General features: G+C 41.7%; 1 protein-coding gene across 2 annotated transcripts; it reads right to left on the reverse strand.

Moving 5' to 3' along the window:
• Positions 1 to 846: 846 nt before the first annotated feature.
• Positions 847 to 20111, reverse strand: taf8 (TAF8 RNA polymerase II, TATA box binding protein (TBP)-associated factor). 2 transcript variants are annotated; one of them, XM_068057322.1, is made up of 10 exons: positions 19978 to 20111; positions 17907 to 18040; positions 16933 to 17030; positions 16183 to 16339; positions 14050 to 14148; positions 10437 to 10499; positions 6235 to 6359; positions 4250 to 4397; positions 2937 to 3079; positions 847 to 1640 (listed from the first exon to the last, which is right to left on the reverse strand). In XM_068057322.1, the coding sequence occupies exons 3-10, from the start codon at positions 17008 to 17010 to the stop codon at positions 1500 to 1502; spliced, it is 954 nt and encodes a 317-aa protein (XP_067913423.1). In that variant the 5' UTR covers positions 17011 to 17030; positions 17907 to 18040; positions 19978 to 20111; the 3' UTR covers positions 847 to 1499. The 2 variants fall into 2 exon arrangements, with proteins under 2 accessions (XP_067913423.1, XP_067913422.1); XM_068057321.1 differs by lacking the exon at positions 17907 to 18040.
• Between the last annotated feature and the right edge of the window lie 6853 nt (positions 20112 to 26964).

The raw sequence follows: 26964 nt of genomic DNA on the forward strand, positions 1-26964 counted from the left end.
TTTAGAATCTTTCTGGTGGGGTGAATTAAGATTATTCTTAATATGTATTTATTTTGAGAATCCTACTGGAAAGTGAATCTGAGCAGATCTCAGGATTAGGTTAGTTACTGATCCATCCAGTGAGCAATCAGTCCAGACTGTCTGGACTCACATTAAAAATGGCCACTTCAGTGAGGTACCCAAAGTAGTCAGCCCCCATGGAACTGCACCTTCAGGAAAAGAGGGCAACGATAGCTTGGGTAGCTAAGTGATACTTCACTATTTGAGTGGCTTCCAGTGCAGCAAGTTGGTCCCCTGTTACTGTGTTTATCAAGTTACTGATTGTCCCACCAGTTATATAACTGACACTCTACTTCTGTTGTTTAGATTTTCCAAATTTCTGAATTGGCCTGTAAGAAAAAAAAAATCAATTGTTGAGCCTTGTTTGAATGATTTTGCTTTTCTTCACTTTTATTTTGCTTTTGCAAAGTAAATTAATTGTTTTTAAACTTAATTTCAATTCTGAATGGCATTTCTTCAAATCTAACTCTTTATTCTCCCCAATGGTTTACCAGTGTCTTTTGCTGCCGTTTTCAAACTCACCTCTTTTCACTGAAGAATGAATGTGTTACTGGTGGACTTATTCAAGTTCATGCAGCCAAGCATACAGTCCCTTGTATCAGCTACACATCGTTAACAGATTTACTGCATTAAAATCCCTTGGTTCAATCTGAAAAATGCCTGATCGCTGCCAGTGACTGCTGCCGCAAGCAAACAAATTTTTCCACTGGTGGAAGCCATCAACGAAGGTACTTAATGCACCTTCCTGCAGTGCACAGCAGTTCATTTTGCAGGTCAACAGCAAGATTTCTTTTTAAAACCAGAAGAAATATTTATTTACATTAAACTGTACAACTGCTACACTACATACATTTGTTGGGCAGCAGTCATACCTAAATGTTCTGTAACCAGTTGCAAAGGCAAGCAATGTGGAAAATACTATCAAAAAGGTCAAAGCTGTACAACATGTGAATTGCACGTGCAGTGGTTATAAAAACCTTTTCTCTATTTGGATCTGCAAATAACCTACAGTGAACAGCAAAAAGGACAACAATACATAACTGTCATTGCAAGAGGTGATGTTGAACAGAGAGTCATTTTTACCACACTGGAATGTGCGTGTTTATGCTACATGAGACCTTCTCGTAAAGACAAGGATAAGACATCTATGAGTAATTCTGCAATGTATTTCATGCAGTTTTTAAAACTTACAACAAAAATGTTTGCTCCATTGGAATGGAGGTGCAAAAGATTCTGGCTTCATGTATTGATTATCCAGATTTTACAATCTCAAGGTATTTTCTAGGACCAACACCCTCTCACTCCATTTTGCCTACAATCCCTTTTTCATAACTTGTACAGATGAAGTCAGTTCTCAATTAAAACAACTTTCAGTTCAAATAGTTGTTAATACATTGCATGGTATTTTACTGAAATCATCCTTGTATTTCCTCCGGAGTTCATTTCTTCCTACGGACCTTGGGCTTTTTGACTGGTCTTAAATATGGATTGTCAATCATTGGCTCTTCACTATTCTTACTGTTAGATAAACCAGAGTTCTGTTGCAACATGGAATTTTCCTTTTCAGCAGACATTTCATCCTAGAAGAGAAATATTTGCTTTGTTACATAGCATTTACAACACAGCCAGCAGTGCAAGTAAAAAAATCTAATTAGTTAGCATTTAGAGTAGTCAGCATTGAGAAATATTTCCTCTTCAAAAATAAATCTAGAGAGGCAGTTTTGGACATCAATTGAGCCAACATGGCCATAAAAGGCAACAAAGCTACCTGGGAAAGATCACAATGCAATAATCCTATTTCAGGGTGGGAGAACTATTACACAGACAGCTCAACATTATCCAAGCCTTCAAATTAATTATTTTGCTATCAAGGATATCAAATAGCAACAGAAGACTGTTTACATACAAAAACGTTAATATTTAAAATCTACTCATGCAAGGTTGTCCAAAGAGGCAATACTTTGCAGTATTGTTTCCACCTGCGATATCAACAGACAGGCTAAATGCATCACTCTCACCCAGTGACAGTACTGGAGCCTGAAACCAGGTTAATCGATCCATTCGCTTAATCAGAAAATGTTTACCAATAGGGAAGGGAACTCAACAAATTGCAGGGTGGGGGTTATTAAAAAAAAAAAACAAATGCAGAGCCATAAAATCAAGGAATACTTCAGATCTGATCCTGAATCTGTGTTGAGTTAACCACTACAGATACAACTGGCCTCTGCATTTTAGCCAGAGTTGTGATTATGCTACACGTCTCTAATTTTCTATTTTGAATAATTTTATTGTCTTCACAATTTCAGTATACACTGATGAGATTCAATAGTAATTTCAGATATTAATTTTAAGTAATACAAACAACTAGTTGCATTTACATAGCACCTTTGATGTAGTAAAAAGGTCTCAGCACTTCAGAGGAGGGTTATCAAATGAAATTTGACACCGAGCCAGCTGAGGAAATACTAGGTCAGGTGACCAAAGGCTTGGCCAAATAGTTAGGTTTTAAGGAGTGTCTTAAAAGGTATCTATTGGCATAAGGGTGTCCAAAGATACACAATGAACTCAAGTGATTCTGTACAATACAACATCCCACAAAAAGCCTGGGAATCACTGTACTTGCCCTGTGAAGCACAATTTACTGTTCAAGTACTGCAATTTGGTTTAAAAAAGTATTGGAAGTAGCAAAAACAATTCTGAGCAGTTCTAAGGGATAACCTACCATTTACACAACAAGGAGGAACAGTGGAAGACAAAGAAAGTCACAAAATCTTTTTTGTATGAAGTAAACTTAATGACACTATATTACCGTATATTGTCACTTGCCAATATTGCAGAAGACAAAATATTGCAATGAAAGGGTATTGGAAACATACAGTGTTCATATTTAGTGCAATGTTCTCTGTATCAGTCTGATCATCCTGTTCTGAGGAATCTGTCTCCTCCATCTGTTGCAGCTCAAGCTCGGATGGTAGCAAGGCATTTAAGTAAGGAATTGTGGTAGTTCGCGCAGCAATCACTTTAAAAGGATTAAAAAAATATTTCAATAAAAACAGATAGAATTTCAGGCTGAGCAGAGGTTATGCACCTTGGTTTTCCTTACTAATGATTGTCCAATGAACAAGTACATTTATTAATAAAATATCGGAATGATAGCTAAATTCTACACAACTGATTACAAACTTGACAAGTTGCATATCAACACTTAACACAAGACATTTGAAAAACTGAATAAAACAGTACCATATTAAATATATCACATCACAGCCAGAACCTTCTACTACTTGAACTAATGTTGTGTTTGCAATAACACCACACTCCTGAAAGTGAATCAGCAAAACATCTCTTTACAATTGTTGACAGTGAGTATAACAAATTCATGATTCTGCCCTGCATTTGTGTATCCGAACAGTCTTATTAATCCACAATTCACCTTTATTACCTGGAGTTGGAGTCCCATGAAATAATTTTTTTTTTAAATTAACTTTCAGGATGTGGGCATCACTGGGAAGCTGGCATTTAATGCCTATCCTTAGTTGCCCTAGTAAAGGTAGTGGTGCACCTTCTTAAACCACTGCAGTCCATGTTTGTGCCAGTTTGATGCAATTGAATGCTTGCTAGGCCAGTTAAAAGTGGCGTGGGACTTAAGTCACAAATACGTCAGACTGGATAAGGGCAGCATTCGTGAATCAGATTCATGATCACTTTTACTCATACCAATTTTATTTTAAATACATGTTTTGTAAACTGAATTCAAATTCTTAAACTGCCATGGTGGGATTTGATATCTCATTCTCTGGATTATATACCTAGGCCTCTGGATTACAAGTGCAGCAACATAACCACTGTGTTACTGTTCTCACTAAATTGATTTCCAAGGCAGCAGAGTTTAGGCTGGAAACAAATGGAGACCCAGTGCCAGGATATTGTGAGTGTTAAAGCAGATTCAGCACTCAGTAATCACCCAACTTTGTAAAATTAAAACCAGTTTTGCACCAGTCATAATCACAATACTCAATTCAGAGTGAGCAAAATCTTCAGTTGGTTTTCTACACTCCAAGTACTCCAGGGTTGCAACTGTGAAAACGCCATCTATTCACTTCTGCCTCCTTCCTGCAAAAAAAAAAAAATCACCCAAAATGCTCTCTTCCGTCAAACTACTTTTATACAAAAGTGAAACTATGCTTACATGGGAATGTTGAGATGTCATCTTTAAACAGACTCTCTGTCTCTCCTGTCTTGGCCATAAATCTGGTCAGAGCTCGCTCCACATCTCTTCTCTGGGATGCAGCTTTCTCTCTCAGCACTTGGTAATCAGAAACTGGCTCTCTGATTGTCTAACATTGGAAAAAATGTACTTGAATATTCACACAAGATGCTGTGAAGCAATTATTTCACTGGCAAATAATCTCTCAGCATACAGTAAAATGTTAAAAACCGAAAGAACAATCTTTCTCATCGTCCTTTCCCCACAACACAATTATCAATAATACATCTCAAGAGTTTGATTTACTTGCCTCAAATTCATTAAGTTCACTCTTCTATTCGTCCCCCTGGCCTTAACAAACACCTGAATAATTTACTAATCTTGAAAATCACGCATGCTTCAAACAAACCTATGTAAAAGTTTGACAAAATCACAGCTTTGTTCCAAAGGTATTAACATGCAACTTTACAAATCTCAATTTCCTGAAGGAGATAAAATGGGGTAAATTGTTAATCCAGCCAATTTAAAGCACGGTCCTAATTAAGTTCTAATGAAAGGTTATCGACCTGAAACATTGGGTCAGATTTTGCTATCAAAAGAACAGGGAGGCTAATGGCACTCTCCAATATTTATGTTCAAATTACTTTTCTGTAGTGCATTTAAGAGTATTACCACATGGAGTAGTTGAGGCAATCCCCAGCATTAATGCATTTAAGGGGAAACTAGATAAGTACGAAGGAGAAAAGAATAGGAAATACTTCAAAGTGAGAGGAGGCTCGTGTGGAGCATAAACATTGGCACAGGCCATTTGTGTTGAATGTCCTGTTTCTGTACTGCAAATAGTATATAAATGATACAGCAACTTTAGGCAAGGGACAGATACAAGGTTAAACGTGAATATCACAAAAGTTGCTGTCCGACTTGCACCGCCCCGCCATTAACTCCACAAAAGGGTATCTCGCTGTCTGCATCACCATCAAAATGCATTGAATGGTGTAAAGTTGCTGTATTTGTGTGGGAGACATAAACTAAACTCACAGAAAGGCACGTCCAGTCATTTCATACGAGTACCCTTATTATGACATGATGGTCGTTATTTACTACCAATCAATCTCTCTGGCACTGAAAATTAACTATTACGAGCTTGGAGTCTCATTCCTTCTGGTATTATTTGTTGGAGATTTTAAAAATGGCAAATTTTAAATTATTTTGAGAAAACCTTTTCCTCTGTCTTTTTTTTTTCCCCCCTCTTCTTTCCCTCTCCATTTCTCTTTGGCACTGAAATCATCCACACTAATTCACACTTTCTTCTCAGTCCTTGCACCCTTGTTTCTCAATCCTTCAATCTGATTGGGTAAGGAGTTACCAATTGTTTGCCCTATTCACTCAGGTCCGAGTTTCCCCTTGCAGCTCACACTTTCAGCAACTTGCCATGCACAAAATTAAAAAACCCAAATCTGTCGAGTCAGGTTTAACTAACGGCAATTGCCATTAGATGCCTTGTTACAGCAAAATCTGGCCCATTAATTGTTTTTTCTCTCCACCGTTGCAATCTTGAGTATTTTCTAGCATTTTTGGTTTTTATTTCAGATTTCCAGCATATACAGCATTTTGCTTTTGTTTTACCATCCTAACTGACTCAGTTCATCTTAACAAACTCTGTTCACATTACATTAAAATTTATTGCTTTTTGTCACAATAGGATTTAAAAGACTTCAACTGTCTCTTTTTCAATTGATTTTTCTGCTACACTCTAAATGCCTCCTCCAAACTAGTGCCTCTTTTGGAAAGTGTGCCTGCCATTAACATGATGGCACTCATACACCTTTTACATTTCACAGGCCACCCATACTTTGAAACAGAGGTCAAAATAATTCACAAATTTGTGACCTGCTGCATCACTTACTAAATTATATTAGAAGTGGGAGACATGACAATAATACAAAACATTTAGTTTGTACACTTACAGGTGTCTTTATATAGGTGTGAGGATCAGGGAACTCTGGAAAATGGCCTGGGATATATGAGGGGTGTGTTCTCTTCTGTCCAGTAGAAAGTGCTCTGGGGATTGCTGGGGTATTTGTGACAGGAGCTTAAAAGGAAAAATAAAACTTCCAATCAGAAACTGATCGCCACCTCAGCAGGGGTAGAAGCTGGACTATTACAATTGAGCTTAGCACTCCTGAACTCTTCATCCTCTTCTCTACCGCATTTGAAAAGTGCGCCTGGTATTAACAAGATCCTAGGCTAGGGAGTGACAATATAAACCAAGAAGAAAACAAAAATCAGCAGCCAGGGTTCCTATCGCATATCACAAACTACTGATAACTGCTGAAAAGTGTGCATGCATGGACACTTGATGAGGAGCGGATCAGGATAACTGTGATATCCTCAGAGCCAAATATCCGCTAATGGTCACCTTACTCACATACCAAGAACAGCCACCCACTGACTTACCAGAGTGGTGCTGTCAAAAGTAAAAATGTAATCAACCTTTAGGGGGAAAAAAAAGGAAAATATGTGGCAGAGAGTGGGGTGGATGGTGAGGAACATTTGTGCATAAAGCTGAGAGAGATCCTCGTGTTCAATGGCTACTCGATGTTCCAGCAGATTAACATTCAATGGAAATTGATCCATTTTGCCAAGAAGCAAATCAGCGGGGATACAATGAAGCTTGGCATGGGTTTCTTCTCTGCATTTTACTTAAGAGCTCCAGTTTGCTTTCAAGTCACTGACAAGTATACACTTATGAAGTAAACCATCTGCTATGGCTTCACAAAGTGATTTAATGCTCCCAAAACATGCGGAAATAAAAACTCGCAAACTGCATCACTGACTGCAGAAATGCTCTATAACAAGAGCCAGTCCAATGCATATAACTTCACTAAACATCAGTCCACCAGCAGGCTGCAGAGCAGTTCGATGAGGCCTCATAGCCAAAAGCTGTTTGATGTCGGAGATACAAGGGAATTTGCATTTTTCAAAGTATATCCCACAATAGTAAAAAACAGAATTAACAGAAAGTAATGCAAAACTATCTAACTTGACAATGTTTTCACCAGGATTATGAGATATATTAATAGCACACCAAGAAAAATGCATTTAAACAATTATGCTTCTTGTACAACATTCTTAGTTCCCTCCACTAATGCGAGACTTGTTACTAACAGTACTACATTGTGGCGTTACATCTTAAAATGCTTTCTGCAGGTATAATTCAAGCTGGTCAGGACAAAATCTACAATTACATTACTGAGTGTACCAGTTCAAGTGGATATAACATAAAAAACTAATAGAGCTGTAGAATTTTTAAAACAGATCATGGACTTAACGTTGATCGGCATAGTACAACATCAGCAATAAAATCAATTGAAATGACAAAGCAGTGAAGGCCAGTGTCATCAGTATAGATGTTGAACCTGATACCGTGCTTGCAGAAGATGCTGCAGAAGGGCTACAGGTACATGATCAGTAGGAGGGGAACAAAAGTAAAGGTTGGAGAAAAATAGAAGTCAGAGCACAGAAACAGGCCCTTCAGCTCATCGTGTCTGTGCTGGCCATCAAGCACCTGCCTACTCCAATACCATTTTCCAGCACTTGGCCCGTAGCCTTGTATGGTATGGCATTTCAAGTGCTCATCTAAATACTTCTTAAATGTTGTGATGGTTCCTGCCTCCACCACCTCTTCAGGCAGTGTGTTCCAGATTGCAACCACCCTCTGGGTGAAATTTTCTTTTCTCCCTCAAATACCCTCTAAACCTCCTGCCTCTTACCTCAAATCCATGCACCCTAGTTATTGACCCCTCTGCTAAGGGAAAAAGTTTCTTCCTATCTATCCTATCAATGCCCCTCATCATTTTGTATACCTCAATCATGTCCCCCCTCAGCCTTCTCTGCTCTGAGAACAACCCTAGCCTTTTCAGTCTCTCTTCACAGCTGAAACGCTCCAACCCAGGCAACATCCTGGTGAATCTCCTCTGCACTGGAGAGGGTGCAATCACATCCTTCCTATAGTGTGGTGACCAGAACTGTACACAGTGCTCCAGCTGTGGCCTAACTAGTGTTTTATCCAGCTCCACCATTACCTCCCTGCTCTTATATTCTATGCCTCGGCTAATAAAGGCAAGTATCCCATTATGCCTTCCTAACCACCTTATCTCCCTGTGCTGCTGCCTTCAGTGATCTATGGACAAGTACACCAAGGTCCCTCTGGACTTCCTAGGGTCCAACCATCCATTGTATATTCCCTTGCCTTGTTAGTCCTCCCAAAATGCATCACTTCACACTTCTCAGGAATAAATTCCATTTGCCACTGCTCTGCCCATCTTACCAGTCCATCCAGATCGTCCTGTAATCTAAGGCTTTCCTCCTCACTATTTATGACACCACCAATTTTTGTGTCATCCGCGAACTTACTGATCATACCTCCTATATTCAGTCTAAATCATTAATGTACATTACAAACAGCAAGGGTTCCAGCACCGATCCCTGCAGTACACCACTGGTCACAGGCTTCCACTCACAGAAACAACCCTCGACCATCACCCTCTGCCTCCTGCCACTAAGCCAATTTTGGATCCAATTTGTCAAATTGCCCCGAATCCCATGGGTTCTTACCTTCTTAACCAATCTCTCATACAGGACTTTATCAAAAGCCTTACTGAAGTCCATGTAGACTACATCAACTGCTTTACCCTCATCTACACATCTAGTCACCGCCTCAAAAAATTCAATTAAGTTAGTTAGACACGATCTCCCCGACAAAGCCATGCTGACTATCCCTGATTAATTCCTGCCTCTCCAAGTGAAGATTAACCCTGTCCCTCAGAATTTTTTCCAATAGTTTCCCAACTACTAATGTTAGACTCATCAGCCTGTAATTACCTGGTTTATCCTCGCTACCCTTCTTGAATAATGGTACCACATTCGCTGTCCTCCAGTCCTCTGGCACCTCTCCTGTGGTCAGAGAGGATTTGAAAGTTTGTGTCAGAGCCCCTGCTATCTCCTCCCTTGCCTCACATAGCAGCCTGGGATACATCTCATCTGGGCCTGGGGATTTATCCACTTTTAAGCCCGCTAAAACAGCTAATACTTCCTCCCTTTCAATACGAATATGTTCAAGTATATCACAATCCCCCTCCCTGATCCCTACACCTACATTGTCCTTCTCCATAGCGAACACAGTTAAAAGGCTGAAAGAACCAAAAGTACCTAAGATTTAGCAAAAATTGAGAAAAGGAATGGAACCATGTTAAAAAAAAAATCAAGAAAAACAGAGTTAAAAGTGGGTGGAAGAGAGAGCAAAAAATAACTGAAGAGTTTTGTTTTTAATTTATTCCTTCATGGGATGTGGGTATCGCTGGCAAAGCCAGTATTTGTTGCCTGTCCCTTATTGTCCTTGACAACAGAGTGGCTTGCTAGGCCATTTCAGAGGGCAGTTAAAAGTCAACCACATTGCCATGGGTCTGGAGTCACATGTAGGCCAAACCAGGCAAGGACAGCAGATTTTCTTCCCTAAAAAGGCATCAGTGAACTACATCGCTTTTTTTTTTAAAATGACAATAAATGATATTCTCAGTAATGGTGCCATGAAACTGTCAATTCCAGATTTTTATTAATTGAATTTAAATTCCACCAGCAGCCATGGTGGGATTTGAACCCATAACCCCAGGACATTAGTCCAGGCCTCTAATTACTAGTTCAGTGACATTACCACTATGCCACTGTCACCAGGTTAAGAGTAATAGAAAAAATGTAAAAGAACAAATGCCAGCAAAACAGATTTTAAAAAAAGTTGCTTCTCTTACAGATCATTTTTCTTCGCGCTTGGAAATGAGCAATGCAGTTTTTAAATACAAGTTAATTTCTTAATTTTACTCCAAGAATGGAGTCTTTTTGGTGTGGAACCTACTCAGTGACAAGCTGGCATTGTCGGGGCTAGAGCTCCTGGCGGCCCCGCATTCCCAATGCGATGGGTCTCTTTCTCGCCTCTCAAAAGTGTATTTCCTGTGCCATGTTCTGCCCCAGTGCTAACAGGGCATTTTGCTCCACTAACCCCACAAAGCATCTCTTCTCTGCTGCCATCCTAGTGTGGCCTTTCAAATAAAATCCTGGTGCAGAATTCAGACAGTAATATTTTACAGTTAACATGTGGTGAAAACATACTTACGAGCAGTAATAACCATCCTCTGTGAACGCTTGGCATAAGCTTGAATATTATCCACATTAAAACCTGAAGAATGGAGTATAAAAATGAAAACAGTTTTGTCTAATTACATTTGGCTGTACTCACAGCAATTCTTTGTTAACTCAAACCAACAGGTACAAAACTAGCTGCAATTCAATACCAATTACCAGTTTTGCTAAAAGACCACAAGCTTCAGTAGCACAAGAAATGAAACTGTCACACTCTTACAGTAGAGATTCCATACTGAATTTTGGGTTACAGCAAATTTCTAGAAGAGTACAAACTTTACAACTGACCTAAAACTAATCCTGGATGACATAAGCTAGGACAGCAATCTAGTACTAAGCACCAAAAACATTTTTAAAAAATTTGTTCCTAGGATGTGGGCAACATGGGCAAGTTCGTATTAATTGTCTATCCCGGAGGGTATTAAGAATCATTCATGTCACACATGTAGGCTAGACCAAGTACAGGTGGCCTGGAGCACATTAGTAAACCAGTCGGGTTTTTACAATTCAGCATAGTTCAGAGTCATTCTTTGGTCCTGGTTCACAAGTGAACAGATTTATTGAATTCAATTTCATTATTGCCATGATGGGATTTGACCTAATATTTTATTGGTTTCTAGTCCAATGCCATGACTATTTGGCTACAATAATAGTGTTTCCAGTCTATTTATTATCTTTGAATACATCAAGACCAGTTTCAGAATGTTTTAGGTAGGAATCAATTAAAGGACAGTACACAAACAGTTTCTCCTTTGGCCTCCTTGTCTCGAGAGACAATGGGTAAGCGCCTGGAGGTGGTCAGTGGTTTGTGGAGCAGCGCCTGGAGTGGCTATAAAAGCCAATATTAGTGTGACAGACTCTTCCACAGGTTCTGCAGAAGAAATTGTTTGTCGGGGCTGTTACACAGTTGGCTCTCCCCTTGTGCTTCTGTCTTTTTTCCTGCCTGCTAAGTCTCTTCGACTCGCCACACTTTAGCCCCGCCTGTATGACTGCCCGCCAGCTCTGGCGATCACTGGCAACTGAATCCCAAGACTTGTGATCAATGTCACAGGACTTCATGTCGCGTTTGCAGACGTCTTTAAAGCGGAGACATGGACGGCCGCTGGGTCTGATACCAGTGGCGAGCTCACTGTACAATGTGTCTTTGGGGATCCTGCCATCTTCCATGCGGCTCACATGGCCAAGCCATCTCAAGCGCCACTGACTCAGTAGGGTGTATAAGCTGGGAATGTTGGCCGCCTCGAGGCCTTGTGTTGGAGATACGGTCCTGCCACCTGATGCCAAGGATTCTCCGGAGGCAGCGAAGATGGAATGAATTGAGACGTCGCTCTTGGCTGACATACGTTGTCCAGGCCTCGCTGACATAAAGCAAGGTACTGAGGACACAGGCTTGATACACACGGACGTTTGTGTTCCGTGTCAGTGCGCCGTTTTCCCACACTCTCTTGGCCAGTCTGGACATAGCAGTGGAAGCCTTTCCCATGCGCTTTTGATTTCTGCATCTAAAGACAGGTTACTGGTGATAGTTGAGCCTAGGTAGGTGAACTCTTGAACCACTTCCAGAGCGTGGTCGCCGATATTGATGGATGGAGCATTTCGGACGTCCTGTCCCATGATGTTTGTTTTCTTGAGGCTGATGGCTGGGCCAAATTCGTTGTAGGCAGCCGCAAACCTGTCGATGAGACTCTGCAGGCACTCTTCAGTGTGAGATGTTAAAGCAGCATCATCAGCAAAGAGGAGTTCCCTGATGAGGACTTTCCGTACTTTGGTCTTCGCTCTCAGACGGGCAAGGTTGAACAACCTGCCCCCTGATCTTGTGTGGAGGAAAATTCCTTCTTCAGAGGACTTGAACGCATGTGAGAGCAGCAGGGAGAAGAAAATCCCAAACAGCGTGGGTGCGAGAACACAGCCCTGTTTCACACCACTCAGGATAGGAAAGGGGTCTGATGAGGCGCCGCTATGCTGAATTGTGCCTTTCATATTGTTATGGAATGAGGTGATGATACTTAGTAGCTTTGGTGGACATCCAATCTTTTCTAGTAGTCTGAAGAGACCACGTCTGCTGACGAGGTCAAAGGCTTTGGTGAGATCAATGAAAGCAACGTAGAGGGGCATCTGTTGTTCACGGCATTTCTCCTGTATCTGACGAAGGGAGAACAGCATGTCAATGGTCGATCTCCCTGCACGAAAGCCACACTGTGCCTCAGGGTATACGCACTCGGCCAGCTTCTGGAGCCTGTTTAAAGCGACTCGAGCAAAGACTTTCCCCACTATGCTGAGCAGGGAGATTCCACGGTAGTTGTTGTAGTCACCGCAGTCACCTTTGTTTTTATAGAGAGAGTGATGATATTGGCATCGCGCATGTCCTGAGGTACTGCTCCCTCGTCCCAGCACAGGCAAATCAGTTCATGTAGTGCTGAGAGTATAGCAGGCTTGGCACTCTTGATTATTTCAGGGGTAATGCCGTCCTTTCCAGGGGCTTTTCCACTAGCTACAGAATCAATGGCATCACTGAGTTCCGATTTGGTTGGCTGTATGTCCAGCTCATCCATGACTGGCAGAGGCTGGGCTGCATTGAGGGCGGTCTCAGTGACAACATTCTCCCTGGAGTACAGTTCTAGGTAGTGCTCAACACAGCGGTCCATTTGCTTGCGTTGGTCAGTGATTGTGTCCCCTAATTTAAATTTGAGGGGGACGATCTTCTTGATGGTTGGCCCAAAAGCTCTCTTAATGCCATCATACATTCCTCTGATGTTTCCGGTGTCTGAGGCCAGCTGAATATGACTGCATAGGTGTTGCCAATAGTCATTTGCGCAGCGCCTGGCTGTTCTTTGTGCAGTGCTTCTGGCTGCTTTAAGTGATACGGATGTTAACTCGCTGGGGGCTTTCTTGTAGTTCACAAGTGAACAGATTTATTGAATTCAATTTCATTATTGCCATGATGGGATTTGAACTAATATTTTATTGGTTTCTAGTCCAGTGCCATGACTATTTGCCTACAATAATAGTGTTTCCAGTCTATTTATTATCTTTGAATACATCAAGACCAGTTTCAGAATGTTTTAGGTAGGAATCAATTAAAGGACAGTGCATAAACAGTTTAATTGGTCATTATCTCACATTCTGTTGTACGTGGGAGTTTGCCAGGCAACAAGAAGCAATCCACTGGCTATGAAGCACTGAGGGACATGCCGAGAGATGCAGTAAGCGGTTACATAAATGCATTTTTCTTTCCAGTTTAGGGTTCAAATATTAACACTGGTCCACTAAACTGAGACCAGCAACAATAGCCCTAGAATCATGCCAGTGGAAAAAGTTTCTTTTTATCTACACTATTAAAAAAAATACCTAGGCGATCAAGTAGCTATGGTGGTGCAACTGGTCCAACACTAATGTATGTTCGCTGCACCAAGCTATCACACAAAGCACGTTTCTCATGTAAAGCTGGGCATTTTTTTTTGGTTAGTCCTCGCAAACTACTTTTTAAAAAAACTGCAGATTAGGGACTTGTGTTGGCACCTGGTGGTTTAAGAAAGCTGCACAAAACACACAGTAAACTTAGCAAAGTAGGTCAATATAGCACATACCCATTTCTGCCAAAGTAACCACAACATCTGACAAAGTTGGTTGAGTTCGTGCTGAATGTTCACAATATACTTTAGCACTTCGACCAATTTCAGAAAGATCTAGGTGAAAAAAGGTTTCTATTGAAATGAAGTGGTGCTGCAGGATCAAGATAAATTGCATGTCTTCCACTAATCCTCTATTACGCAATATTTGGTTAATAAACCCGTTACAATGGAAACTTTCTAAGTTAATTTCTCAATCATTGCTCAGGTACGTGTTAACATTCTCTTCACATTTTCTGCAATTTAGGAATACATCCTTGCCATTTTTCAGAATTTCTACCTTGATGTACTGCAGGTTAAAAATGCTTCTATTAAGCTAAACCTGCCTCTCGGGGGTAATTCCTAGGACAGCAGATTGGAATAAAAAGCAAAATACTGCAGATACTGGAACAAAGGCAGCAACCATTGAAGACACTCAGCAGGTCAGGCAACCTGTGTCAAGAAAAGACGAGAAAAGCTGACATCTCAGTTATGAACCCTTCCTCAGAACTCAAGTCATATGCAAGTTAAGTTTCAGACAGGATATATGAACCAATGTGCTTTCAATAATGAAAGATGGTTTAATGTTGGAGTGATTGTTCACACGTAATGCTGCTGTGATGACTATTCACCTGCGTCCAGCAAGGGGCTCATTGCCAAATTAGCCTAATGGATTGTGCTCTTAGTTGAATTGAAGTGGCAGTGAGTTTGACTGAAAATTGACACTGAAGGAAGGCTGATTAAAGAAAAACAGCAGGATGCAGGGAAAAGGGGTTCTGTCATGGGCTGAAAGCAAAAATGCAGAGGACAGTTTCTTCTAACTCGTCAAGAGACAAAGACAATTCTGAAAAGAAGAGTTCAACAGTCCAAGGTGGAGCAGTATACCACATATTTTATTTTGTATCAGTATAGAAGATGGATTGTACAGATTGAATTATGCAAGTCCAGTCGTAATTGTTCTGTGTACACCTTACTACAAAATATTGCAGTTACTAAAATCAAACCCCGCCTTCTCGCGTGAGTTTACCTGGTCCCCAGCTGGGAGAAGGTCGCAGATACACATGTGACAGAGACACAAATAACCGATTCAGGTCACAAGACACTACTACTATTGCACTCCCAGGTCACATCATACAAGCAGATAGAACGTGAGTCGTATCTTACTAATGCAAGGCTCTAAGGCTGCTTATATGCATTACTGAAGATATTTAAAGCAACCCTGAATTTGTACCAAACTTCTTTAAAAGTAAAACAGAATTATAGAATAGTACAGCACAGATTGGGCGGCACAGTGGTTAGCACTGCAGCCTCACAGCTCCAGCGACCCGGGTTCGGTTCCGGGTACTGCCTGTGTGGAGTTTGCAAGTTCTCCCTGTGAACGCGTGGGTTTCTGCCGGGTGCTCCAGTTTCCTCCCACAGCCAAAGACTTGCAGGTTGATAGGTAAATTGGCCATTGTAAATTGCCTAGTGTAGGTAGGTGGTAGGAGAATGGTGGGGATGTGGTAGGGAATATGGGATTAATGTAGGATTAGTATAAATGGGTGGTTGTTGGTCAGCACAGACTCGGTGGGCCGAAGGGTCTGTTTCAGTGCTGTATGACTCTATGACTAAGATTAGTTAGGTGTGGGAGGGCATGGGCAAAAAGATAACCAAATGAAAGATGTTTGGAAAATAATTCCCAGCCAAATATTTTACACTAATTGGCAATGTTAGGCCCAGGTTGCAGAAATGCTACACTTGTTGTAATAAAATGTGGAAACAGTTTTGAAAGCTCAATATATTGAGTCATGCAGGAAAAGATGGGTTTTCTGCTGCAATTTCCTCAAACCAAGTTAGCAAGAAAACCCATATGCATCTTTTGATAAGGCTAAAAGTGTAAAGACTCAACCCAAACCTTCTAGTCTTGTGTGTAAATATGCTTAAACACCAAACCACTAGTGCTGACTGGATGGAGACTTTAACATGGAGCCCCTCAGCTGGGAAAAGGATGTTGTGTTTTAAAACAACTCGGTGTGATCCTGGATTGTAAAGTAACCTTTGCACTGATAGAACTATCTACCTCTATGAAAAAGCTGAACAGTATCAAAACATAGGCAACCATTTCCTACTCACAGCTCTGTAGCATTTCAGTCAGTGTTTCAACAGCTGCCTTTTCTGCTGCGTCAAAACCTGCTTCAGTTAGTAGGGAACTGACCACCACCTGAAGTGTTCGCCTTCGCGCCAGATAATAGTTATCTGAAGGGGACGTTGATGCTTTGGAGCTCGATTTCTGGTAAATAAAACCCACAGAGAACTGAGCAGACAATACATAGGCACATTCCAAATACGGAGCCTATTTTCCACTTTTGAGTGGATAAATGTGATTTACAAGAGGATACCAAATCTCAAAATGTAAAAATGTGCCAAAATATTTAGTTGGAAGTAATTACATAAATTCAATGAGACAAATATATTAAGCATTTAAAAATTCAAGTGCATCTACATTTAAATGTAAACAAATCACACAAGTCAATACATATCTAAATTTATATTTCCATAATTGAATAGATTATGAATATCTACAGTAGTGAATTGATATAAAACTGAACATACAATTTATAGTTGAAAATGCTAATGTTAGGATTAATTTATTCTGCCCACTTTATTTCCTCCCCAAGCACTGTTCCATTCACCCTTTGAGGGGATCAGTGGTCAGATGGCACAAGGCATGCCTTTCCCAAAGCTGCATCAGCCAGCCATTAGGTGGAGCCAAAGCGTGAACATTAGCCTTGCAATTTGAACTTAAACAATGTAAATGAACAATGTTTTGGAGCATACACATATGACCACAGATTCAAAGAAACTTCTGATCTCCCACATTACCTGGGTAACATTCTCTACCGAGACTCTGCAGGTTGCATCAGTTGGTGTATATGTGTCAGAGACAGAAGCTGTCGTCATTTTGGCAATTAAACAGTGGTCTGAAATAAAAGGCAAGTTTATGCAAACAATCAACAACTTAAGGTGATACTTCAATCACTACTTGAGCTTTAACTCTGTGGTTTATTTTATGCAAGTAGATCATTGGCATTGACACGTTTGCATATAGTAGGTGCGAGGGCTAAAGGTACACATGACCATTATCTACTGGCCCTGACGGTAGCCTCATTGTGACCAGTGGCAACACAGGGGATGAAAGAAACTCTTGCAAACACAGGTTAAGGAATTAAAAAAACAATGTGGATTTATCACAGGATCATTCACTCCCACCCAAAATGAAATACCAGCAGAGAAAAGAGAACAGGTCTCAATGTTTTCAGACACTTAAATGGAGAAAAAACAAGGATTAATTAGACGATAAAACTACAACTCAACAGAAATAAGCAAAAAGAATGACAGGAAAGAAAATTAATCTTTCCACACAGCCACTAGAATACCAAATGGATTTCCTCCAGCCTAGCAACAAAGTCCCTTCTCCCATCTCCAGTTTTCGATTACAACATTGAAAAAGCAGTCCCTGTCTATTATAATGCATTCAGGAAGCACATGGCATCATCATCATCAGCTGCTAAATGCCGAGAGCACTACCAGCAACCCTGCACACAACTATTAATTGATCAATTATACTAACGTATTGTGGTGCTGCATAATCCTAAAAGCAAAGAACATAGCATGCAGACTTATTGTTGTCTCTTATCCCTCCTTCTATTCAATGATTTTAAACAATTACTAGTTGTCCATGAGCAATGCGACAGGAGGTCAAAAAAAGCAGTCATCTCTCTTCCTATAACTGTGTCGCTGTCCATTTCCCATTCTGATTCTCTTCTGAATTCTTTGCTCAGTGGTAGCACACTCACGTGAGACAGATTGTTGTTCAAGCCCCACTACAGGACTTCAGCACATAATCTAGGATGACACTTGAGTGCAGTAAAGACGGAGAGCTGAATCATCAGAGGTGCCATCTTCCTGGTGAGACATTAAACTGGAACCCCTGTTCAAGTGGACACAAAAGAGTCCATGGCAGTATTCAAAGAAGCACAGAAAATATCGAACACTGCCAAACAAATTAACTGGTCATTCACTTCTCTCTCTCTGCCACCACACCACCCCACAACCAAAGAGGGCAGCTAGCACCCATGGTACTCCATCCCAGTCAATGTTTTCAAGAGGACTAATCACCCAAATTAATTCCAGGGCCACCGACAGTAGAAAAATATATTAGAAATTTTCAAACTACTAAATGTTGTGCAGTAAGTTGATGCAGTGAAATTACCATTTTAAAAAGAAGTGTTGAAATATTGGCTACATTCAAACAGCCTCATGGAAGCCCACTGGATACGGGCACCCAACTAGAGCATGGCTAGCTGACCCGAACCCAAAAGTACCAGACGACGTTTCGAGTTCGCGTCAGGTTGGGTCGCTCTTCTGGGTTCGGCATTCGGGCTCGGGTTGGGCACAGTGACAGCCAGGACGTCAAGGCGGGAAACACTCCTCACTAGTCTGTGTTGAGTGATTCATCAAAAGGTAGAGCACAACCTCTTCAATAAATTTGATTATATTCCAGTGGTCGGGCACAGGAAAAATGCAAGGATTCAGGCTCGAGTCAGATGTGGTTCTATCAAGCTCGGGTCGGGTTTCATTTGTAGACCTTTACACTCAACTACCCTCTCCATATATGCAGAGTGTCTGTCTCCAGCCAGATGTCAGTACCCTGAACGGTGAATCGACATCCATTTAGATCCTATTTTGAGCTATACACAAGTGCAATAAAGTTTAGTACCAGCTAAGAGTCAAGTACATCAGGTAAACCGTTAAAGCAGATTATTTTCTTTCCAAGCACACCCACTCACCCATTCTCATTCTCTATATACATTTGATGTGGTATTCACCTTCCACAATGTAGTTTATATAATCTTTCACTAATTAAAATTGAAAAAAAAGATATTTTGTAATACTAGATGAAACTTACCACATTGATGGTCACATTACCAACCAATTGTGTTATTTCATAGGAACAGGAGTAGGCCATTCAGCCCATCAAGCCTGCTCTGCCATTCAATTAGATCATGGCTGATCATCTACCTCAACGCCACTTTCCTGCACTATCTCCATATCCTTTGATGTCATTAGTCTACAGATATCTACTGATTTCTGTCTTGAACATGCTCAATGATTGAGCTTCCACAGCCCTCTGGCATAGAGAATTCATCACTCTCTGAGTGAAGAAATTCCTCCTCATCTCAGTCTTAAAATGGCTTATCCCTTATTCTGAGACTATGTCCCCTGGTTCTAGACGCACCAACCAGGGGAAACATCCTATCTACATCCACCCTATTTCACCCTCTTAATGCATTGTAGCGTTTTAGTGGGCAACCTGACAAACACTAACACTTTTCTTAAAATAACCAAGGCATGAAAACAAGGTTATCACTTCTCAGAGGAGTGGGCACTCAACACAGAAGAATAACTGAAGCCAATCATTACTTTTTACCCACTCATATTTCCATGAGTAAACAGATAGAATTTAAAGCCATAGAATACAAATCGTTCTACACTTAGGGTCTGGAGCATTTCAACCCCAGATTTATACATCTCTTGCAGGCATTTTCCTTAAAAAAAAAACTTACTTTCAATGTAAAATGCATAAAACATTTAACTTGTAAATAATTTGGCTTGGAATTTTTTTTAAATTGTTTTGCTACATTCAAAAAACAAGGAGCCAAAATTTAGATGAGAGAGTTAGATGAATAAACTGTTTAAGCTGTGTGTAACTTTAAGGCTGTGACATGCATTACTGGTCAAGATCAGTTGAGGCCTGCCGACTCCAGGGCCTCCTGACCCTAAGCAGCATTGCACAGATTTAAAGTCAATAAAATTGAGAATTAAAATTCCCCTTAGCGTTCAACCACCAACAAGCTTCACACTTACATCTACTTCAGGGCGGTTGGCGCCGATTCCAGTACCGAGGGAGCAGCAAAATATTGGGGAGCAAAATAAATAGGAAAGCTTCCCTAACTCGGCTCCCTGCACCGCTTCCGCTCTGTTGCTGCCCCAGCCCTCTGCTGCCCCCTGCGCTGGCTGAGTAGCTGGACTGGAACTGCAAGCTCACACTCAAGCCTTCCACAGAATTTTATACATATAATATTAAAAACACTTGCATTTATATAGCACCTTTCACTTTAAAGCCAATGAATTACTTTTGTAATGTAGGAAACACAGCAACCAACTTAAGAAAACAGATGGAGCCTCAGTTTAACATCTCATCTGAAAGACAGCACCTCCAATTGTGTCGCACTCCACTAGAGCATCAGTTTTTATTTTAATGCTCAAGTTCTGGATTGGGACTTGAATCCAGTACCTTGTGACTCAGGGGCAAGAATGCTACTAACTGAGTCACAGCTGACATACTTGCATTTATATAACACCTTTCATGACCACAGGACATCCCAAAGGGCTTTCCAGCCAATGAAGTACCTTTGAAGTATAGTCACTGTTGTCATGCAGGAAAAATGGCAGTCACTTTGAGAGAGCAAACAGGGCCTCAGTTTCACATCTTTTCCAAAAGATGGCACATCTGATGGTATAGCACACCCTTGGTACTGCACTGGAGTGTCAGCATAGATTTTTGTGTTCAAGTCCTGGAGTGAGATTTGAACTTAAACTTCTGATTTAAAGACAAGAGTACTAGCAACGGAGCCAGAACTAACACACAAAACACTTCAAAGCTACTTCATTGGCTGTAAAGTGATTTAAGACATCCGTCAGTCATGAAAGTTGTTATATAAACGCAAGTCTTTCTTTTTAGAGTTATAAAGTTATATAGCACAGAAACAGGCCCTTCAGCCTATTGTGTCCGTGCTGGCCATCAAACCTATCTATTCTAATCCCATTTTCCAGCACTTGGCCCATAGCCTTGTATGCTAAGGCGTTTCAAGTGCTCATCTAAATACTTCTTAAGTGTTGTGAGGGTTCCTGCCTCTACCACCCCTTCAGGTAGTGTGTTCCAGATTCCAAACACCCTCTGGGTGAAATTTTTTTCCCCTCAATTTCCCTCTAAACCTCCTGCACCTTACCTCAAATCCACACCCCCTGGTTAGTGACACGTCCGCTAAGGGAAAATGTTTCTTCCCATCTACCACTCTCATAATTTTGTATACCTCAATCAGGTCCCCCCTCAGCCTTCTCTGCTCTGAGGAAAACAACCCCAGCCTATCCAGTCTCTCTTCATAGCTGAAATGCTCCAGCACAGGCAACATCCTGGTGAATCTCCTCTGCACCCTCTGCAGTGCAATCACATCCTTTCTATAGTGTGGTGACCAGAACAGTACACAGTACTCCAGCTGTGGCCTAACTAGCGTTTTATACAGCTCCATCATAACATCCCTGCTCTTATATTCTATGCCTCAGCTAATAAAGGCAAGTATCCCATATGCCTTCCTAACCATCTCAGGTACCTGTGCTGCTGCCTGCAGTGATCTATGGACAAGTACACCAAGGTCCCTCTGACCCTCTATACTTCCTAGGCTCCCACCTCCCATTGTATATTCCCTTACCTTGTTAGTCCTCCCAAAATGCATCACCTCACACTTCTCAGGATTAAATTCCATTTGCCACTGCTCTGCCCATCTTACCAGCCCATCTATATCGTCCTGTAATCTAAGGCTATCCTCCTCACTATTTACGACACCATCAATTTTTGTGTCATCCGCGAACTTACTGATCATACCTCCTATATTCACATCTAAATCATTAATGTACACTACAAACAGCAAGGGTCCAGGCACTGATCCCTGTGGTATACCACTAGTCACAGGCTTCCAATCACAAAAACAACCCTTGACCATCACCCTCTGCCTGCTGCCACTAAGCCAATTTTGCATCCAATTTGCCAAATTGCCCTGGATCCCACGGGCTCTTACCTTCTCAACCAATCTCCCATGCGGGACCTTATCAAAAGCCTTACTGAAGTCCATGTAGACTACATCAACTGCTTTACCCTCATCTGCACGCCTAGTCACCTCCTCGAAAATTCAATCAAATTTGTTAGACATGATCTCCCCCTGATAAAGCCATGTTGACTATCCTTGATTAATCCCTGCCTCTCCAAGTGGAGATTAATCCTGTCCCTCAGAATTTTTTCCAATAGTTTCCCTACCACTGATGTTAGGCCTGTAATTACCTGGTTTATCCCTATTACCCTTCTTGAATAATGGCACCAGATTTGCTGTCCTCCAGGCCTCTGGCACTTCTCTGTGACAAGAGAGGATTTGAAAATTTGTGTAAGAGCCGCTGCAATCTCCTCCTTTGCCTCACATAACAGCCTGGGATACTTCTCAAACAAAAACAAGAAATGCTGGAATCACTCAGCAGGTCTGGCAGCATCTGTGGAAAGAGAAGCAGAGTTAACGTTTCGGGTCAGTGACCCTTCTTCGGAACTGGGATACTTCTCATCTGGGCCTGGGGATTTATCCACTTTTAAACCTGCTAAAACCGCTAATACCTCCTCCCTTTCAATGCTAATTTGTTTAAGTATAATCACAATAACCCTCCCTGATCGCTACACCTATATCGTCCTTCTTTATCTTGCCAGTGTTTTTGTCATCAGTGTTGTGATGTAGGAAACATGACAGCCAATTTGCATAAAGAAATCTCCCACAAATAGCAATGTGACAATGACGAGATAATCTGTTTTCTTTGTGATGTTGATTGAGAGAAATATTGGCCAGGACACTGGGGAAGAACTCCCCTGCTCTTCTTTGAAATAGTGCCATGGTATCTTCTACATCCACCTGACAGAGCAAATGGAGCCTCAGTTTAAGGTCTCATTTAAAAGATAACACCTCCAACAGTGCAGTACTGGAGTGTCTGGCTTGATTTTTGTGCTGAAGTCCTAGAATGGGACTTGAACCCACAATCTTCCTGACTCAAGAGCAAGAGTACTACTAACTGAGAGACAGTTGACATAGAAGTGCCACCAAAGTTTACAGTTGCAAAGTCAGGGACAGGAAATTCTGTGGCCATCAGGATTGCTTAATGACATTTTTCATCAGAGAGAAAGAAAAATCTTGCAATACTCGTGAACTATATAGAACGAGCACTTTTTGGTGTCATTTGGCAATTGTTTGTAAAAATCATAATGGGGTAAAATTCAATTTTGGTGTTGTCCCAAAACTGGCACTAGCAGATTGGCCAACCTCTATACACTCAGTCTGATTTGGCCAGAGCATATAACGAGTGCCTGATCTACCCTTCTGCAAACTTTGTGCCCCACCAAAGTTGAATTTCATCCCTATAATGCTAGTAATTCTACCACCAAAAGTACTGAATTCAGAAAAACAATCTTTTAAACTGGAGAATGAAAGAACATTTTCCAGGAAAAAGCTGACAAATACATTTGAATACAATTTATTCCCATATCTCTATTTTGGAACATCAGTGTAGTTTAATATGACAATAGAATTACTTAATATTTCTTTTACATTCACCTGAGAGGGCAAATGGGTCCTTGAGTTAACATCTCATCCAAAATACAGCACCTCCGACAGTGCAGAGCTCCCTCAATATGGCACTGAAATGTACAACTGTGCTTAAGTCTCTGGAGGGAAGATTGAATTCGCAACCTTCTAACTCAGTCATTATATATTACAATTTTCGCCCATCCTTTGGTGTGTCAACTATGGCTCAGTTGGTTTTTATAAGATGGCTGTGGGTTCAAGTCCCACTCCTGGCCATGAACACCAAGATCAAAACTGACACTCTAGCACTGTACTGAGGGACTGCTGCACTGTCAGAGGTGCTGTCTGTTGGCTAAGATGTTAAATCATGGCCTAGTCTGCCCTCTCAGGTGGATGCAAAAGATCTGATGGCACTATTTTGAAGAAGAGCAGGGGAGTTCTTCCTGGCATCCTGGCCAATATTTGTCCCTCAATCAACATCACAGCAATGGATTATTGGTCCAGTTGCTGTTTGTGGTAGCTTGCAGTGCTCAAATTGGCTACTGTGTTTCCTACATTACAACAGTGATTATTACACTTCAATAATGGCTGTAAAGTTCTTTGGGACATTTTGTGGTCCTGACATGTGCTGTATGACTGCAAGTTGTTTTTTTCTTTCTCCTCCTGTCTTATTGGGTTACAGTTCCACAGAAGTCATCTGTTTACGCTACGATTCTTATGTGAGTGTCCTGTGAGTGTCAAAATGCTACTCAATTAAAGAGGATATCACAAACAAATACAATTCTGTTCTCACTTGACAATCAAACGGTAGGGTTTTTTTTCAAAATATACTTTATTCAGATAAATCTGTAAAATAAAAAATATACATTACAAATCAGTTCAAATTTGACATTCCAGAAAGTTCAAAAGAAATCAGTTTCTTTCGATACAGAAACTGAGTTGCCTCACAACCCTTCCATTCCATTTTACATGCAATGTACATTTGCATTACACGGCAAAACCATATTTTGGTGTATACAGCCCGAGGGGTTTTACATGGGTTCCAACCTCTCGGTTCACTATGGCAGGAGGACCTTACACAGTGGTCTTTCCCCATTGAGCCTCTGCGGCAACTGTTCCAAGCTTTAGTGCGTCCCTCAGCACGTAGTCCTGGACCTTGGAATGTGCCAGTCTGCAACATTCGGTTGTGGACAACTAGTTGCTCTGGAAGACCAGTTTCGGGCAGACCAAAGTGCGTCCTTCACCAAGTTGATGGTCCTCCAGCAGCAGTTAATGTTTATCTTGGAGTGCATCCCTGGGAACAACCCGTAGAGTACAGACTCCTGTGTTACGGAGCTACTCAGGATGAACCTCGACAAAAACCACTGCATCTCTTTCCACACCTGCTTTGCAAAGGCACATTCCAGAAGGAGGTGGGCAACAGTCTTTTCCCCACCACAGCCACCTCGAGGGCAGCGTGCGGAGGTGGTGAGATTCCGGGCATGCAGGAAGGATCTGATGGGAGGGCCCTTCTCACCACCAGCCAAGCTACGTCTTGGTGCTTGTTTGAAAGTTCTGATTATGAGGCATTCTGCCAAATGACTTTGGCAATCTGCTCGGGGAACCATCCGACAGGATCCACCATCTCCTTTTCCCATATGGCCTTGAGGACATTCCTTGCTGACCACTGCCTGTTAGATTGGTGGTCAAAGGTGTTTTTCTGCACAAACTTTTCCACGAAGGATATGTGGTACAGCATGGTCCAATTGAATGGAGCGTTCTGCGGCAATGTGGCCAGACCCATCCTTCATAACACCAGGGACAGATAGAACCTCAGCATGTAGTGACACTTGGTGCTTGCTTTCTGGGATTATATGCACAGCTTGATGCAGCTGCACACAAAAGAGGCCATCAGGATGAGGGCGACATTGGGTACGTTTTTTCTCCCTTTATCTGTGTTTGAACATCATATCCCTATGGACATGGTCCATTTTGGACTTCCAGATAAAGCGGAAGATGGCTTGGGTGACTGCCACAGCGCAGGAGTCGGGTATGGGCCAGACCTGTGCCACTGTAGGCACGGCCATTTATAAGCCCTCAAATCAGCCCAGGCCAAAGAACACTTTAAATTCAACCACTGTGGCCAGGACACTTTGAATTCGACTCATGTGGACTGTCCCTTTAAATCACTAACAAATTGCCTCTGAACAATGGATTAAAAATCAATTAAAGAAATACAGGGACAGACTATCAGGCACCAAACAGCAGGGAGTTCACGAGCCAGCCTTTGAATATTCAAAGGCCTGATAAGGGATGCCATTCCCTGGACAAGTCATTTCAGAATAAAATAAAACAGTTATCAATTAGCACCCACTCTAGACATCTCCAAGCTATCAAGACATGATCAACTCATCTCCCCTCCATTTTTCACCTACTCTCCCCAAACGAGATAGGCAACTTGTTCAAAAGAACGATTCAACAAGTTATATCTGCCGTGTCTGACACAAACTCACAGGACAATAGCAAGACAGTTTTTGGTGTGAACCGATAACATTAGAACTGGTATAGGGTTTTGCAGCACATTAGTTTTTTTCTTCAGCAAGAGCTTTACAGGAACAGTAAGAAAAGGCACACCAGCATCTCCAGCAAGCTGTACAGAGCGAGTGCAGAGAACATCAGCACATTGACACCACAGAGTTCACGTTTGAGTTCAGGACACGGAGGAAAAGAGGGGCATTGAGGTAAGGAGGTAAATCCTCAACCCAAGAGAGACTGTGCACTGCAACAACCACAGGCCACTGCCAGCTGCAAGACATCGGACCAGTGAGTATCACCAACAAGACTACACGACACACTGCGTGGGCTAGGGTCCCTCTATCAAACACACCAGACACACACCTTAATAACAGCAAAATACTGCAGATGCTGGAAATCTGAAATAAAAACAAGAAATGCTGGAACCACTCAGCAGGTCTGGCAGCATCTGTGGAAAGAGAAGCAGAGTTAACGTTTCGGGTCAGTGACCCTTCTTTGGAACTGACAAATATTAAAAATGTCACAGGTTATAAGTAAGTGAGGTGGGGGTGGGGCCGTGTCCGGCCCATTTCCTGCACCTCTGCCCTCAACCCTTCCCCTCCCTCCCAGAACCGTGACAGGGTTCCCCTTGTCCTCACTTTCCACCCCATCAGCCTCCATATCCAAAGGATCATCCTCCGCCATTTCCGCCACCTCCAGTGTGATGCCACTACCAAACGCATCTTCCCCTCCCTTCCCCTGTCAGCATTCCGAAGGAATCGTTCCCTCCGCGACACCCTGGTCCACTCCTCCATTACCCCCACCACCTCATCCCCGTCCCATGGCACCTTCCCCTGCAATCACAGGAGGTGTAATACCTGCCCATTTACCTCCTCTCTCCTCACTATCCCAGGCCCCAAACACTCCTTTCAGGTGAAGCAGCGATTTACTTGTACTTCTTTCAATG

Source organism: Heterodontus francisci, chromosome 25 (genome assembly GCF_036365525.1).
Source record: "Heterodontus francisci isolate sHetFra1 chromosome 25, sHetFra1.hap1, whole genome shotgun sequence".
Classification (NCBI taxonomy): Eukaryota; Metazoa; Chordata; class Chondrichthyes; order Heterodontiformes; family Heterodontidae; genus Heterodontus; species Heterodontus francisci.